General features: G+C 47.0%; 1 protein-coding gene across 1 annotated transcript in view; it reads left to right on the top strand.

Moving 5' to 3' along the window:
• Positions 1-13,479, top strand: part of COL27A1 (collagen type XXVII alpha 1 chain) — a 151,831-nt gene that overhangs the window by 87,941 nt on the left and 50,411 nt on the right. Inside the window, exons 26-29 of the mRNA XM_026049328.1 lie at positions 4,260-4,313; positions 7,147-7,200; positions 7,869-7,922; positions 10,997-11,050. Coding sequence (XP_025905113.1) covers positions 4,260-4,313; positions 7,147-7,200; positions 7,869-7,922; positions 10,997-11,050 — 216 coding nt within the window. The remainder of the gene's footprint in view (positions 1-4,259; positions 4,314-7,146; positions 7,201-7,868; positions 7,923-10,996; positions 11,051-13,479) is intronic.

The raw sequence follows: 13,479 nt of genomic DNA, 5'->3' as shown, positions 1-13,479 counted from the left end.
GGTGTTAGGTTTGGCCAGAAACCCGTCATAGCCTACTGGGAGGTCCTATCCGTCTGGGGTCACTTTGTGATGGGGACTGCATCCCTGGAACACGCTGGGTTGCCCATTTCTTGGGATCATGGTGGATTTCTGAGCACCCTAATCTCAACTGTCCCCTCTCCCCTTACGCACCACTCTACAGGTGGACTTGGCCAAGGTTAGACTGATAKCTGGTATCAGTGCAGGGCACTGCACTGTCATTTCCCACATCAGAGTAGCACCTTCCCCTCAAAGTGCCTCTTTCTGATCTTCTCATTCATGGCTTTACAGGCACTTGAGCCTATGGAGCTGCTTTGATCTGCCAAGGCATTTCGTTGAGGTGACGATATTTCCTTCCTTCGCTTCTTATAACGAGATAGARCCTGGCGTGGCCTCAGAGTTGAGCTGAGCTTTGGTGCGCAGAGGGTTAAACACCATGGATTTTCTATGCGGGTCAGAGCGTCCTCCCTGAAACTGTGATATTTACTGTTTTACTTTCCCTTTCTTTCATCTGAATGGGAGGATTGTACATTTACTCCCTCTGTCCTTTGTCCTCGGTTTGTTTTGTTTTGAGTTCTAGCGAACCAGTAAAACAGAAAGGGCCCCGATCGGTTCCTGCTGGGAGCGACTGGCCGTCCCATCCCTGGGAGACCCCGCTCACGCTGGGCTCGCCTTTCGGTTTGTCTCTCAAATGGGCTATGATTTATGCAAGGCTTCATTGCTGACTTGCTCTCTGTTGATACAGCCAAGAGGGGGGGCTTAATTATGACAGGGCTGGACAATAAATGGGGAGAGCCAGACAGGAGTTAAGAATTACAATCTGCCGGTTCCCCGCCTTCTTTCCCTGCCAAACCCCCCAGCAACTGTTTAACAACCTAGAGCCCCTTTCCACCATGCCCTTGGCTGGGGCAGACTGAGTCACGAGCGACACGCTGATCTCCTTGTCTAATACAAATGTTTTACATTCTTGCTTGTAYGCAACGGGCTGTTATCGGGGCAGCCACCGCTGCTGGGACTTCACGTGCATCAGCTGCGCACATGGCCTGGAGTCGTGCTTCATGGGATAGACCTCTCAACCCTGGGAACTTGGGAAAACACCGTATGCCACAGCCATTTTAGCATAGTGACCACACTTCAAAGTTTCCTTTGATTTAGTAATTGTCATCTGTGGCTTTTCTGGTTGTTAAAACCTAAATCTTCCGCTATTTGTGCTCCCTTCAGCCTGTGTCCCATTTTGGCCAGTAAGGAATGTTGTTATCCAGTCTCCTCTAGCAGTTTCATTTACTCCCAATAAGTTACCAAGATTTATTTTGCCTAGACATATCTATTTCATTTTCTGTCTGCTTGCAGACGCAGCAGCGTTAGTTAATTTAGCACAGAGCAGACAGCGTTGGCTGCAAACACGGCAGAGCTACTGTGCTGGAAACCCGCTAACGCCGCACGGTCCCGACGGCCATCCCACCACAGTGACACCACAGGGTGCTCCTTAGGTACACARCTTGAAGCAAAGTCTTCTCTTCAGCCGGAACGCCATGTACCACCACAGACAGAATTGTCTCCTATTTCTGGAGCGAAAAACGGGCCGGAAATTTTGGCCGTGCTCCCCCTCCGTCCCGCCGTCTACCCGCGCAGCAGGTGCAGCGTTTGCSTGGACCCTGCTCGTGCCGGCAGCGCCGGCCGCTTGCTGCGCAAGCTGCGCTAACAAACGGCACATCTGTGGCGGAGCGGCGGGTCTCAGGAGGGTGCTGGCTCCGCGTTCTGTTTGGCGTGCTCTAATCAGGGTGCAGCAGACCATCTGCGGAGCACCACCACTTTGGCCAGGAAACGCAACCAGTGCATCTCATTTCATGACCCAGATTCCTTAGGGACTTTCTACGGTGGGAGTTGATGCCGCTCTGGACAGCAGATCCAAAGTCCCCTGCTGTTAAACCTGGGTTTGCTTAGGAAACACTGCACCTCTAACTTCTCCAAAGTATTTTTGACACAGCATTATTTTTATTGGTAACAGTGCACACATTTGCTGCAAGAGCTGGGATCTCGGTCCTTTTGTAATGGACTGACCTAAGGTAAACAGAAATCTTAAAGAGCTTCATCTCATTGCTCTGCCCTTCTTTCCTCTGCCTTAATGTTCACCTTTGTGCAGCTTTAGGCTACTGAAAATTTGTTGGTGCCTGGAAACAGTTATTAGCTCTGTATCTGCACTTGTGTTTTAATTGGAAAGATAATTGATTCAGCAGCCTTCAGCAATGCCACCCAGTGGCAAACTTGCATATGCAGATGTTGTAAATTTGCCTTTTCTCCATCACGGTCCTGCATGGGATAATCTGCTAGAGACGAGCAGTGATTTGCTCTCACGTGTGCTGCCCGTGTTGCCTGACAGAGCCCTGGCACAGGCTGCCCAGGSAGGCTGTGGAGTCTCCTTCTSTGGAGGTCTTCMAAACCCGCCTGGATGCCACCMTGTGCCAYGTGCTCTAAGTGACTCCTGCTTGAGCAGGGGCATTGGACTASATGATCTCTAGAGATCCCTTCCAAACGTARCCATTCTGTGATTCTGTGAAATACTTATGCACCAGTAATGCTTTGGCTTTGGACACCRCAAAGACCATCACAGTGCAGGCATCAAAGGCTTGGTAGCATCCAGCTCCTGGCTGGAGTGGAGAGCTCTCCTGGTAGTAGCTGTCCTCCTGYGGTTCATCCAGGTTTCCATCCCATCACAGTGGCATACTGCTTTGCTAGACCAGTTCTGGAAGAACKTCTAACGTGAGCGTCTAACTCTTGGCATTTGAAGTTGCCATCARAAGTTATTCCCTGTAAAAGTCACTAGACAGCGGTGGATCTTAAGTCTCTGAACAGGGTCTACCGAGCCTCACGCATGGGAATAGCAGCTGAGCTTGGCTGTTGGATGACAAAACTTGCATGTGTCTTCGTGGAGATGGTTGTTTCTGGTAGCTGTGGAAGCAGTGTGACATGTGGACAGCCTGCAGTCAGGGCTACGTTCTCCTCTGTACCTCTGTGGTGCCTTTGACATTCTCAAAGTGTAGAAGGAAACTGAACTACAGCAATGCAGAGATTGCAGACAGCTGCTCTATAAATACAAGGCATGTCTCAGACCAGCCAGGAAGGAGGAAGAAATGAAGCAGGCATTTAGAGAGGAAACTTTTGCTCCTTCTCTTCCTGTTCCCTGGAAAGGGGCTTTACAGGGTGAAAACCCTCTTTGACATTACTGTCCAGAAGGCTGACTTGCTCGGGTAGCTTTTTGCCCTGCTGTAGTTGTGTGCACTGAATATTTTGTTGAAAGAGAATTTCGCTGGAAAACCACTTTGATTTTTGAAGTGGATAGGTGAGGTGCATTGGCAGAGAGGAATTTTCGATTCATCATGAAGTTTTCAAATGATTTAAGAATGAAGATGGATGGGATGATGTTAAAACTGTGGGGAATAGAGCTGAAAATCCATTTCCCATCTCAGCAACCACCTCTCAGGAGCAATAAGACTGGAGCCTAAAATCAAACAAGCCAGAGCATGGCTTAAATTGACAGTACCCCTGCCAGCTGCAGGCAGGCTGTGAAGTGTTTCGGCAGGAGATGAATCCTTCTAGTTACGGATTAATTGGAGGATTTTAAATTTACCATTGACCCTTGAAACTTAGGGGTCCCAGGTGCTTTCTGGGCAGTGCGAAGAGATTTGCTGGCCTGTTGGTCCTCACTGGCTGTGCCCTCAGACCTCTGTTCCCAACTAATATCTCAACAGTGTGACACTACCCTGGGAAAATCACTTTGTACACAATTTTGAAGCGTTTCAGATTAAACCGTAAGAAATTTCCCCAATGCAGCAATTTAAAATGATTATAAAATGATGAGAACTACCAGTGCCTGTGCAACACTGGAGCTCCCGCTATCGATGGTCTTGGGGAAGCTGCACAGCCGTTTTAGGAAATACTTGCAAAATAAAGCCATGCTATGGCCTGGGCCTTTCTGCAAAACGTGCTTCACTCGTCCCCTATATTATGTGTTGTGGCTCTTGCAGATCCTAGCACTGCCGTTCCAGCTGGCTCCTAAAGCAGAACCAGCTGTGGAGTTAGACGTTCCCATGGCCTGGAGCAACTCTGTCTGGTAGCCAGTAGGAAATACTGAGCCCTATATGAGGGATGTTGTGCTGTTTCAGCCAGCAAGGTAGACCGAAAAGACTGTTTACTTTCTGAGCGTGTAACACAGAAAATTAATTGTGCTTTTCTTTCCTTAGGGTCTAATGGGTTTTATTGGTCCAGTAGGGGAGCCTGGAATAGTGGGAGAAAAGGTAAGATTACTTGCAGAGAATTTGTTGTTATAATTTATGCAGCATGGAGGAGACTGGGGCAAGGGAAATATTGAAGAGATTTAAATTGTCAGGTCAGTGCAACACCCAGCTGGGAGCGCAGCACTTCGAGGGGGTCTGAGCTAGTCTTGGACCAGTCAAAAATGATCCACTTCATATTTAGGAACTAGCATGCACTCATCCTCCAAGGAGATGCTGCCAAATATTCTCTAAAAATACAAATTTTCTAAGTTTCATTCATTCGTAACCTTTTAGAAAGCTTGACTTTAACAATCCCTGCTCTTTTTCTTTTTTTTTTTTTTTTTTTTTTTCCTAACTTCTAATGCTGGGAACGAAGGACCCCATGTGCCCGGAATTCCTGGTTGAGGGAGGAGTCCCTGGAGTTTAGATTGCAGACAGATTTGCTCAGAGATGTGTTTCCAGGCCCGTGTGGAGTTGCCAAGCGGTTGCAGGGGACAGGGCTCAGCCCTCACTGAATGGGAGTGAATTTTGGCAAATTTTGAGGGGTGGACAAAGTAGAAGGCAGCAGCATGTAAATGAGCATAGGCTGSTCCAGAATCCTTCCTCCTCATATGGCAAGGACCTTGCTGCCCGCCTGGCCCTGGGTTGCACTGGGCATGCTACTAAGGGCTCGTGCCCTCTTGTGTGCAGTCTAGATACGTGCTTCCTTCAGGGAGAAGAAAATGATTTTATTTTCCAAAAAAAGTAAATGGCTCCTAACTCCTTTTTTATTGGAGTGTAAAATTTTATTTGAAGGTAGCTTATAAAGACAAATTGTGCATATTGTTTGTTWGATTTCATTTGCAGAGTGCTGGTTTTCATTGATGGTTTAATTATTCTCAGTCCAGCTGTGACAAAGGGTATAATAGTTATGCTCCACACATCACTTCTTTCTCTGCCTTTTATTATGTCGAGCCTTGTCCTCTAGGTAGTGATGTCAAGACACTGTGACAGTTGCACTGTGTTCACTGCAAAGGGTTTTTATTTTTTTGCTAGCAGCAGATCCGGGCAAACCCTTTGCAGGAGCTGTTCCCCGTGTTGAGGCAGTAACAGAGGTGGGCACAGGCTGAACTGTTAAGAACAAGAAGTAAAAGGGTCTACGTGATGAAGGCTCCATTTTAGAGAAGGCTGACAAAGGGTTAAAGAATCTATAATGTGTCCAAAGTGATTGCACAGAAAATCAATGCAGGATATCATTATTTCTAGGGCTCAATGGTAGCTGCAGCCCTGAACTGTAAGGGGGAATGAGGACCTGCCATGCAGGAGGCATGGGAAGACCTTCTTCCCACTCCAGTAAATCGATGTCTGACCCCAGCACTTCCATGCCAATTCCTTTACCACATCATCATGTTGCAGATCAAGCCTGTAACGTGACCATGTTACATCAGTGTCCGCACAAACTCAGGCTGTCTCCTCAAAATCTATTCTAGGAGATTCTCAGTGCAGCTGTGATTTCTATCAGGCTTCTCCTTCTCTACCAAAATAAACTTGCAAATGACAAAAATAACTATCATCAAGTCAGAGCCTCAACTAGGCCTCCAGTTGGCGTGGCATCCTAGAGCTTACTGTGTTGCTTTGAGCTAAATGAAGTGGGAAATATGCTTTCATTAGATGTAGCTGAGTCAGCAATCTTCATCTTGAGAGCTGCAAAACTTAAGGCTGAAGCGAGTAGAATCCAAAAATGATCAAAGAGAACAATCCAGCAAATACTTAATAAAATCCATGCAGTCAGGAAAAAAAGAAAATCTTCATTGGCTTGCAAGGGCCAACTGGTGACAACGCATCTCTGGGATTTGTTTTTAATAAGATGCTTAAAGTCTGGGGAATATTCCATCCTTACACTGTAGCCATTGGAAGGTAGGTCACATTTTGGGTGTAAACTACTTGGCACCATTTGCTACCTCCTCCTTCCTCATCCCCCCGAGCACAGAAATACAACACACCTAATTCCCAGTTCATTGCTGGGAATGCAGGAGARAGAGGACAGGCAATGGTGGTGGGAATTGCCACCGTCTCCAAGGAGGAACAGTTGACAGCCCATTGCCAGAGCTGCACCTCAGGTACTCCCAGAGGGATACACCTCACCTGCAGCTCTTTGATTTAATTAATTCTTATTAAAATAGATTTAAATACTGCAACTCTTTGGTGCCAAATGGTGTTTCTTTTTAAAATGACTGATACCTCATGGTGGGAGCTGCATAATGGAGATATCCAACTCTAGACCCTCCAAAACATAGTCCTCCATATCATGATGATTTGCACTGTCATCTCCATGTGAACGAGAGGAGAAGTAGACCCCATCCCAAAACGCTTAATCTCCTGAAAGCCTTGGCTGTCATTCCAGGCAGCTTCTCCAGGATCTCCAGTCTGATTCCTGCTCTCAGCAGGCTCCTCACGACATGACTTTCAAATAGAGGTTTCTGATAACATTAGAGCACACAGGGATTACGGGACTGCTGAACCCCACAGCGGCTTGGTGGGAACGGATGGGRATCTCCTGTGATTCACTCCCAGCACTGTCTTATCTGCAAGGTGGCTTTGAATTAATTGCTTGTTTCTTGTTCCACARTGGTTAGATGGTGAAAGTAAAGCCCCATTTCTTGAGATACAGTGAATTAGCTAACTCCTGCTGTTATTCTTTAACTACTCTGTTGAGATAAGTGCTCCAAATAGGATGAAGGTATTATTTCTACTGGTAAAACCCTGATGGCATCGACTGCAGTCATTTTGTTGCTCTGGATCCCTTTTGCTGCCAGGTCAGAGTGCTTGCTGATAAAATTACTTGCTCTTCTCTGCACACCTTTGTCCTTCCCAGGGTGACCGTGGCTCTGTGGGACCCCCAGGCCCTCCAGGAGTCAAGGGGTCGATGGTAAGGAGTAAGTCTGCATTCTCTCGCTCTTGCTGCTGCCTATTTGACCGGGCTCTGCCTCTCTCTGAAGTGTTCAGTTCCTCCTGGTCTTTGGGTTAAATGAGAATAGCTGCAAATTCTTCTTGTCTTGGTGGGAGTGGGGGCTTATATTGAGGTATAAACTCTGCCCATCATACGGCAGTATTTTTTTCAGAAAAACATTGGCTCTTGATGGGTGCCCTGCTCTGATCAGATGAGGACCTTGCTCACATCCCAGCACATTGCCAGTGGCAACTGGGGAGGCTGGGTTTCTTGGCTGGCACTGCCATGCTACTTTATTGGGCTATGGGCACATTTGAGGACATCTCTTAGGAGTTTAACCGAGGGCCCCTCACTGCTTGTATGCCATAGGGAAAGACCCAAAGAGAGATTTTCAGATTTCAGCCCATGCTATCCTGGGCTGTTGAGAAAATCTAACTGCTTATATTTCTATCGAAGTTGAATCTGGGCTTTGGGCACTCTGGCCTTCATCATCTGCCCCTGAGCTCTCCTACCYTGGCAAATAACTGGCATTCCTGACCTTGCAAACAGCCAGGGATGCCATATTTCTGCCTTCCAAGTTTGAGGAGGAAGGGTTGAGCAGATCCAGGGAATTCATACCAGGCTTACTGTTCTTGCTTCCTTTTTAGGGGCATCCCGGAACACCAGGAGGAGTGGGTTTTCCTGGAATCCCTGGACCAACAGTAAGTCAAGGCTATAATCAYCTTGTAAATCCACACCACAAAATCAGCATCCTGTATTCTGGGCCTTCAAGGTCTGAGCCAAGCAACCATGTCCCAGATGCTTTGAGTTTGAAGGACAGTTTGCAAACAAAAAATACTGAAGAACGAGTGGGAGCAATACAGGAGAGAGTCTTGAAGGAATGTTTTATCTGAACGTTTGTAGGCTGTTTCCTTAGTAGTGTGGTCCAGAACTCATGATCCAGCCTTGCTCTCTTAGCCCTCTAAGAGGGCTCTCTAAGCTCTCTAGCTCAAGGCACTGCTGCAAGATCTTGCTCTTTCTGCTAGGAGGTGCTGGCTGTGCCGTGGCCACGCCGAGCAGCGCAGTGACCACGTCATTCAGTGCCGTGACTGCATCGTGCCGTGACCACATTGTGCCTTCTCAGAGCCTCTCACAGGAATGAGGGGTGCAGCAGAGCAGCTGCCCCAGACGTGCCCTCCATCTGGAACTGCTCATCTGCTCCATGCGCAGCTGTGGCTGGAGCGTGCAGTCGCTGCCGAGGGAGATCTTAGTCTGGCTGCGGATTCTCACAGTCCTTGTTTAGACGCTGCTCTGGCTCTCCTGGCAGCACAAACGCTGCTGCGTGAAGGCAGCGAATGTCGCTTGCTGCAGCTAGCAGAAAAGCAGCGAAGATGAGGAATGGATTTCACTCACTCCGTGCATTCTCACAATGTGGTTAATTGGGAGGAAGATCGCTGCAGTGAAATGCCCGGGCAGTGCCAAGGGTTCGGCCTCCGGATTCGCGGCAGCTCTCCCTGCTGCGGGGAGCTCTGGGCACCGGGAGAGGTTCTGTGGTTGCAAGTCTGTGGAGGTGAAGGCAAGGGCCTGAGGTGCAGCAGCACCTAAGGGTGGCCCARCAGCAGTGTCTGATGGAGTGTTGATGGAGAGGCTGTTCAACAGCCCCCCTGCAATAATGGGGGTGTGATGCTGCCTATAGTCCCCAACCATAAGTGCTGCCTGGCCCCTTAAAGCAGTTCCCGAACTCACTATTGACAAGAGAATTAGGAGGGGCATGGATATCTTGAGACCTTCCTAGCCTATCTGCTGCTGCCCAATTTGGGATGCCCAGAACGTTACATGGGTGCCCCCCTGCTCAGATGGACTAAGTGTCTACCTCTTAGCTAAGGCAGGTTCTACGCTAGTCCCATGGAAAGAATTCCCAGTTCCTGAAATACTAACTAGTGTACCACTAACTAGTACTTTTAGTTAAGGTTGAATTTTGTCTTGCTTCGCTGGGGCATGATGATAACCGCACGAATGAAGACATGAGCTCTGGGAGCCCCCAGGTCCTTCAGCTTCCTTCAATGCCCTGTTCTCCTGCAGGAAAATTACCAACAGGTTCATCCAAGCAAAATGTTTCCCCCAAGAGCATATTTTAAAAAGTCATAATTCAGTAAGTCAAACTTCCCAGCAAGCCAGTAAATCAAATAATCCCCTAATGTTAAATCCCCACTGTTATTAATTCCAGCTGTTTCTGCCTATTTCTCCACCAAACAACCCTTCATCATCTGCTACCTAAGCCAGACCTGTGGCATACTATTGTTGTTTATATTCAGCTGCGAAAATCTGCAGGAGATGAAGCAATCCAGTGAGCCTCAGCAGCTCCAATGTCAGTTTAATTCAATATAGGGAAGTTGGGCATGGGAAGCAAAGGTACAGTAAATGGTAGGAAACTCTGACCTCTATTTCAGCTGAGTGTCTTGTCCTTGAAACCCCAAGCATGGGATCTGGTTGCTTCCCCCAAAACTTTTCCATCACAATAAATGTTTACATGCATGTTTTTTCCTAAACTGTTTGGAATAGGCAGAGACTTCCAGTAGAATATTCCAAATACCAGCAGAGTATTTCATTTCAGTATGTGTTTATCATAAAAATCCCTATAAAATATGCCTCTGACACATCTGCTCCTTGTCTGTGCCAGTCACAGCTGACCTCACCAGCAAAACTGAGATTTACTATGATTACAAATATAGCTGCAGTACAGCTAACTAGATTCTTTTCCATCTTCAGTGCTAACAGCTAAGCATTTGTATTTGGGACTTGCATGCCATGCAGAATGATAGCTCAGTTCCAAAAGCAAAATCCTTATTAGTGGCAGTAATACAAGCAGTAGGAAGATCACAGTTTAATTTTATTCTGATCCATGCTGGAATTTGCAGGGCTGTCAGTTGGCAAAAGCTGTTAATATATAAATAGCAAATCTCAATGTGGAATTTTTGAGAGAGTAAGAATGGAATGTGTCATTCTGAGTTTTTTTCGGACAGCAGAAAGGCACCAACTTTAGATGCAGTTTTTAAAGTTATAGTACAGAAAGAAATGCCGTTTATTGAATGCATCCTTTAATTTTTTGGAACTCATTAACATAGTAACACAAGAAAGGTAGTTTAATTTTCTTCTGAATTTCCTGTTTGAATGTTAATGAATCAAGTGTGTACAAGCCCTGGATAAAAGAAAACATGGAACTGCTGTGTATGTATGAGAAGAACAGGAACAATTCTCAGCATTGACCGGCTAAATGCAATTAGCATCTGTCTGCCGGTATGAATATTTATATAGCATTAACAGTACAACACTTACTTGAAAATAAAATCAGTGTTTGGCTGAAAAGCTCAGACTTAAATACGTGACATGAGGTGTCTGATTTTGTATTTGGACAACTGAAAAACAGATCCTAGTTGTTGTTATTTTTGTAAAGACACTGAAAAACAGCTGCTCTTAATAGCTTCAGAGGGAGTTGTTGATATTTAGCTTCTCTTCAACTCATGCCATTTGCCCAGACAACAGGCTGCAGATACTTCAGCATAAGGACCCTGGCAAATCTCAGCCAGGGTCCTTAGTCTGACTGTTGGTAATCCAAAGACAATCAATGCGTCCAAAATGACAAGCACATATCGTGATGTCTTTGGCAAAGCTCGGGGGTCAACCTGCTGATCCCAGGTCTGTGTCTGCAGCTCCTGCAGGCCACAAGGTGACACGGGATCTTGCAGATGCCTTCCCCCGTTCCGCATCTTCAGTTTGTTTCCTATCCTCCTTCCAGGGTCCCGCCGGAGTCCGTGGTGCACCAGGGGTAAGAGGGACGAAAGGCCACAGGGTGAGTACTTTCTTTGAGCTCTTACCCCTCTCTTCTTTCGGCCAGCACAGGAGCAGTCTGGCAGAGTGGTGCCTGAGCATGAAGATGAGCAGCAATGGGGGCACAGCCACGTTTCTGCTGTGTAGGACAGCTGCTCTCTTTGAAGGAAGGGAGACCAGGAACATGAATGAAAGTCATGGGCATGGGCAGAGAGGGGTGTCATAGAATCACAGAATACTTAGGGTTTGAAGGGACCTCAGAGGTCATCTAGTCCAATGCCCAGTTCCCGCTCTGGGGAAGACATCCTTCTTGTGTTGTCCAACCAGCTGCRTTATGGACACTTTGGTTAGGATGGTGGGTTAGGCTAATGAGGGCGAATGTGAGCTGGATTAAGGGGAGTAKTTAGAAGACTAGGAAAGGTGCCTTTGTTGCAAAGGGACAGAGGGAGGCTGAGATGTTGAAGTGTTGTGGTTTAACTGGAACGTTAACTCCTGGTTAAAGCAGGAGATGGAATTAAGGGATGAAGGAGTTAGAAATGGAGGTGATGGGTGCTTGGCAGCTTGCTCTTCTTTTGGCAAAGTTCTGCAGGCTTGTGGGAAAGGTGTGTTTTGGTGTATGGGATGGAGCGAATTACAGCATGTCCTGTGTCCTCCCATGTGTTTGTCCAGTCAGTAACGCTAGTCCCTGATTTTTATCTCTGGATTTAAACAGTACGACACTGCTAAAGTATGTGTGAATCCCTGTTCTGCCTTGAGACAACATCAGGCCCCTGGCCTGGCACTGACGGTACTAGCTAGCACCACTTACAGCATTCAAGTACATGACATTTCCCAGGAACCTTGTGTCAGTTCATGTGCAGTTCCTCTTGCTCTGCTTCAGTGACAGCTGATGTTAGAATGAGCTCTAGCCCTGCTAAAGCTGCTTGCTTTCCTGACTGTGATATCCCACCTGTGTCTCACTGAGCTTCTCAGTCTTCCTCCTTCTTCAGCAGGACATTCACTGCAAGAGCATCTCTGCTTCACAGAGATCTGTCTTCCCTTGCACAGCTGGTTTCCAAAGCAGTAATAGTGAGTTCACATGGGTTTGGATGAAGGCCTCAACAACAGCTTATTTTGCTTTTCTCCCTCCAAGGACCTTATAAGATCTATTTTCATATTACATTTTCAAAGATCTGGGCTAGAGTAAACTATATTTTACCTAYCCCCAGTCTACATTTTTACCACAGCTCCTGCTTGGGGAATTCAGGACAGCCAAGGATTGCATATGTTACTGTATACTAAAGCTAATACTCTCTTCAAATAGCTGGGACAGGGTGAAAGGAAATGGAATAACCAACTAGAAAGCTTCATAACCACAGAGTTATGTACCCTGGAACTGTTCTGGGCTTTCAAAGCACAGCTAGAAGGACACCAAAAGCATTCAAGCCTGGCAGATGTGTATCAGGATCCAGCTTTTAACTCGTGGCTGGGGAGAAAAGAACTTCCTTGCTGTTGTTCCCCTTGGTGGGAAGGCTCATGGCTGTCACTCCCCGGCTCCTCTCTCTAAAGGTCCCTTTGGGAGCTGAGGTTTCTTTGTGTTACACAGCAGCAATTAATTGAGCGGTTCAGGATATCCATGAGCATGATGGATGAGAAACTGAAGATGTTCTTTCACGGGAGGCTTTGAATGAAATAGGAAAATATCTCAAGGTAGACCTACAGCACAGAGATGAGCAGGAAATGACGTCTGAATGAATCCCAGACTGCCAACTGTGTGAGCTCTGGGAGGTGCGTCCTTGGAGAACACCAGATATTTTTGACAGCGTCTTTAATGGATGCAAAGACAAAACCAGAGCCCCAGCATTACCTTCTGCCTGCTGCCAGCATAGGATGCCCTTATGTCCCCTGTCACCAAGCCCGTCCTACCAGCACGCAGCCACATACCTCTACAGCATTTGGTTCCTGAATTGTGAGAGATTCACTCTCACAAATCCTTTYTGGCTTCTTACATCTGTGTTGGCCTACAGTCCACCGAGGCACAAGGAAAATTTCAGGACTGCTGAAGGAGATTTTTATTTTCACCCTAGGTAAAACACCAAGAGCAAAGCTGGATTCAGCTCCTGAGAAAGGAATTTGGCTGGCATAGTAGGGATCTGAGTTTGGGTGTAGGCAGAGTCAGAGGAAAGATGCCAGTCCCTCAAGAGCAATCCCAGAGCAATCCCATCAGAGTCCATCCCCAAGGTGATAAGCCAAACATTAGAGAACACAGCCTTGGGTGGCATTTCCTCTTCATGTACCGGGTGCAGCAGACCAGCCATTCCCCCTGCGCATTCCTGAGTTGAGGAAGCCCACGTTTCCAGCCCACTCTTGGAAAAAGAGTGGTGTCTGTGATCTGAATGGCTTCAGAGCATTGAGACAGAATGGTACCACTGCCTAGTGAAGATCTTGATATTACCCTGAGGACATCGGTAC

Source organism: Nothoprocta perdicaria, unplaced genomic scaffold (genome assembly GCF_003342845.1).
Source record: "Nothoprocta perdicaria isolate Ctin4 unplaced genomic scaffold, notPer1 scaffold_6, whole genome shotgun sequence".
Classification (NCBI taxonomy): Eukaryota; Metazoa; Chordata; class Aves; order Tinamiformes; family Tinamidae; genus Nothoprocta; species Nothoprocta perdicaria.
The sequence above is the reverse complement of the archived record's forward strand: the minus strand, read 5'-3'. Positions and strand labels throughout refer to the sequence as shown.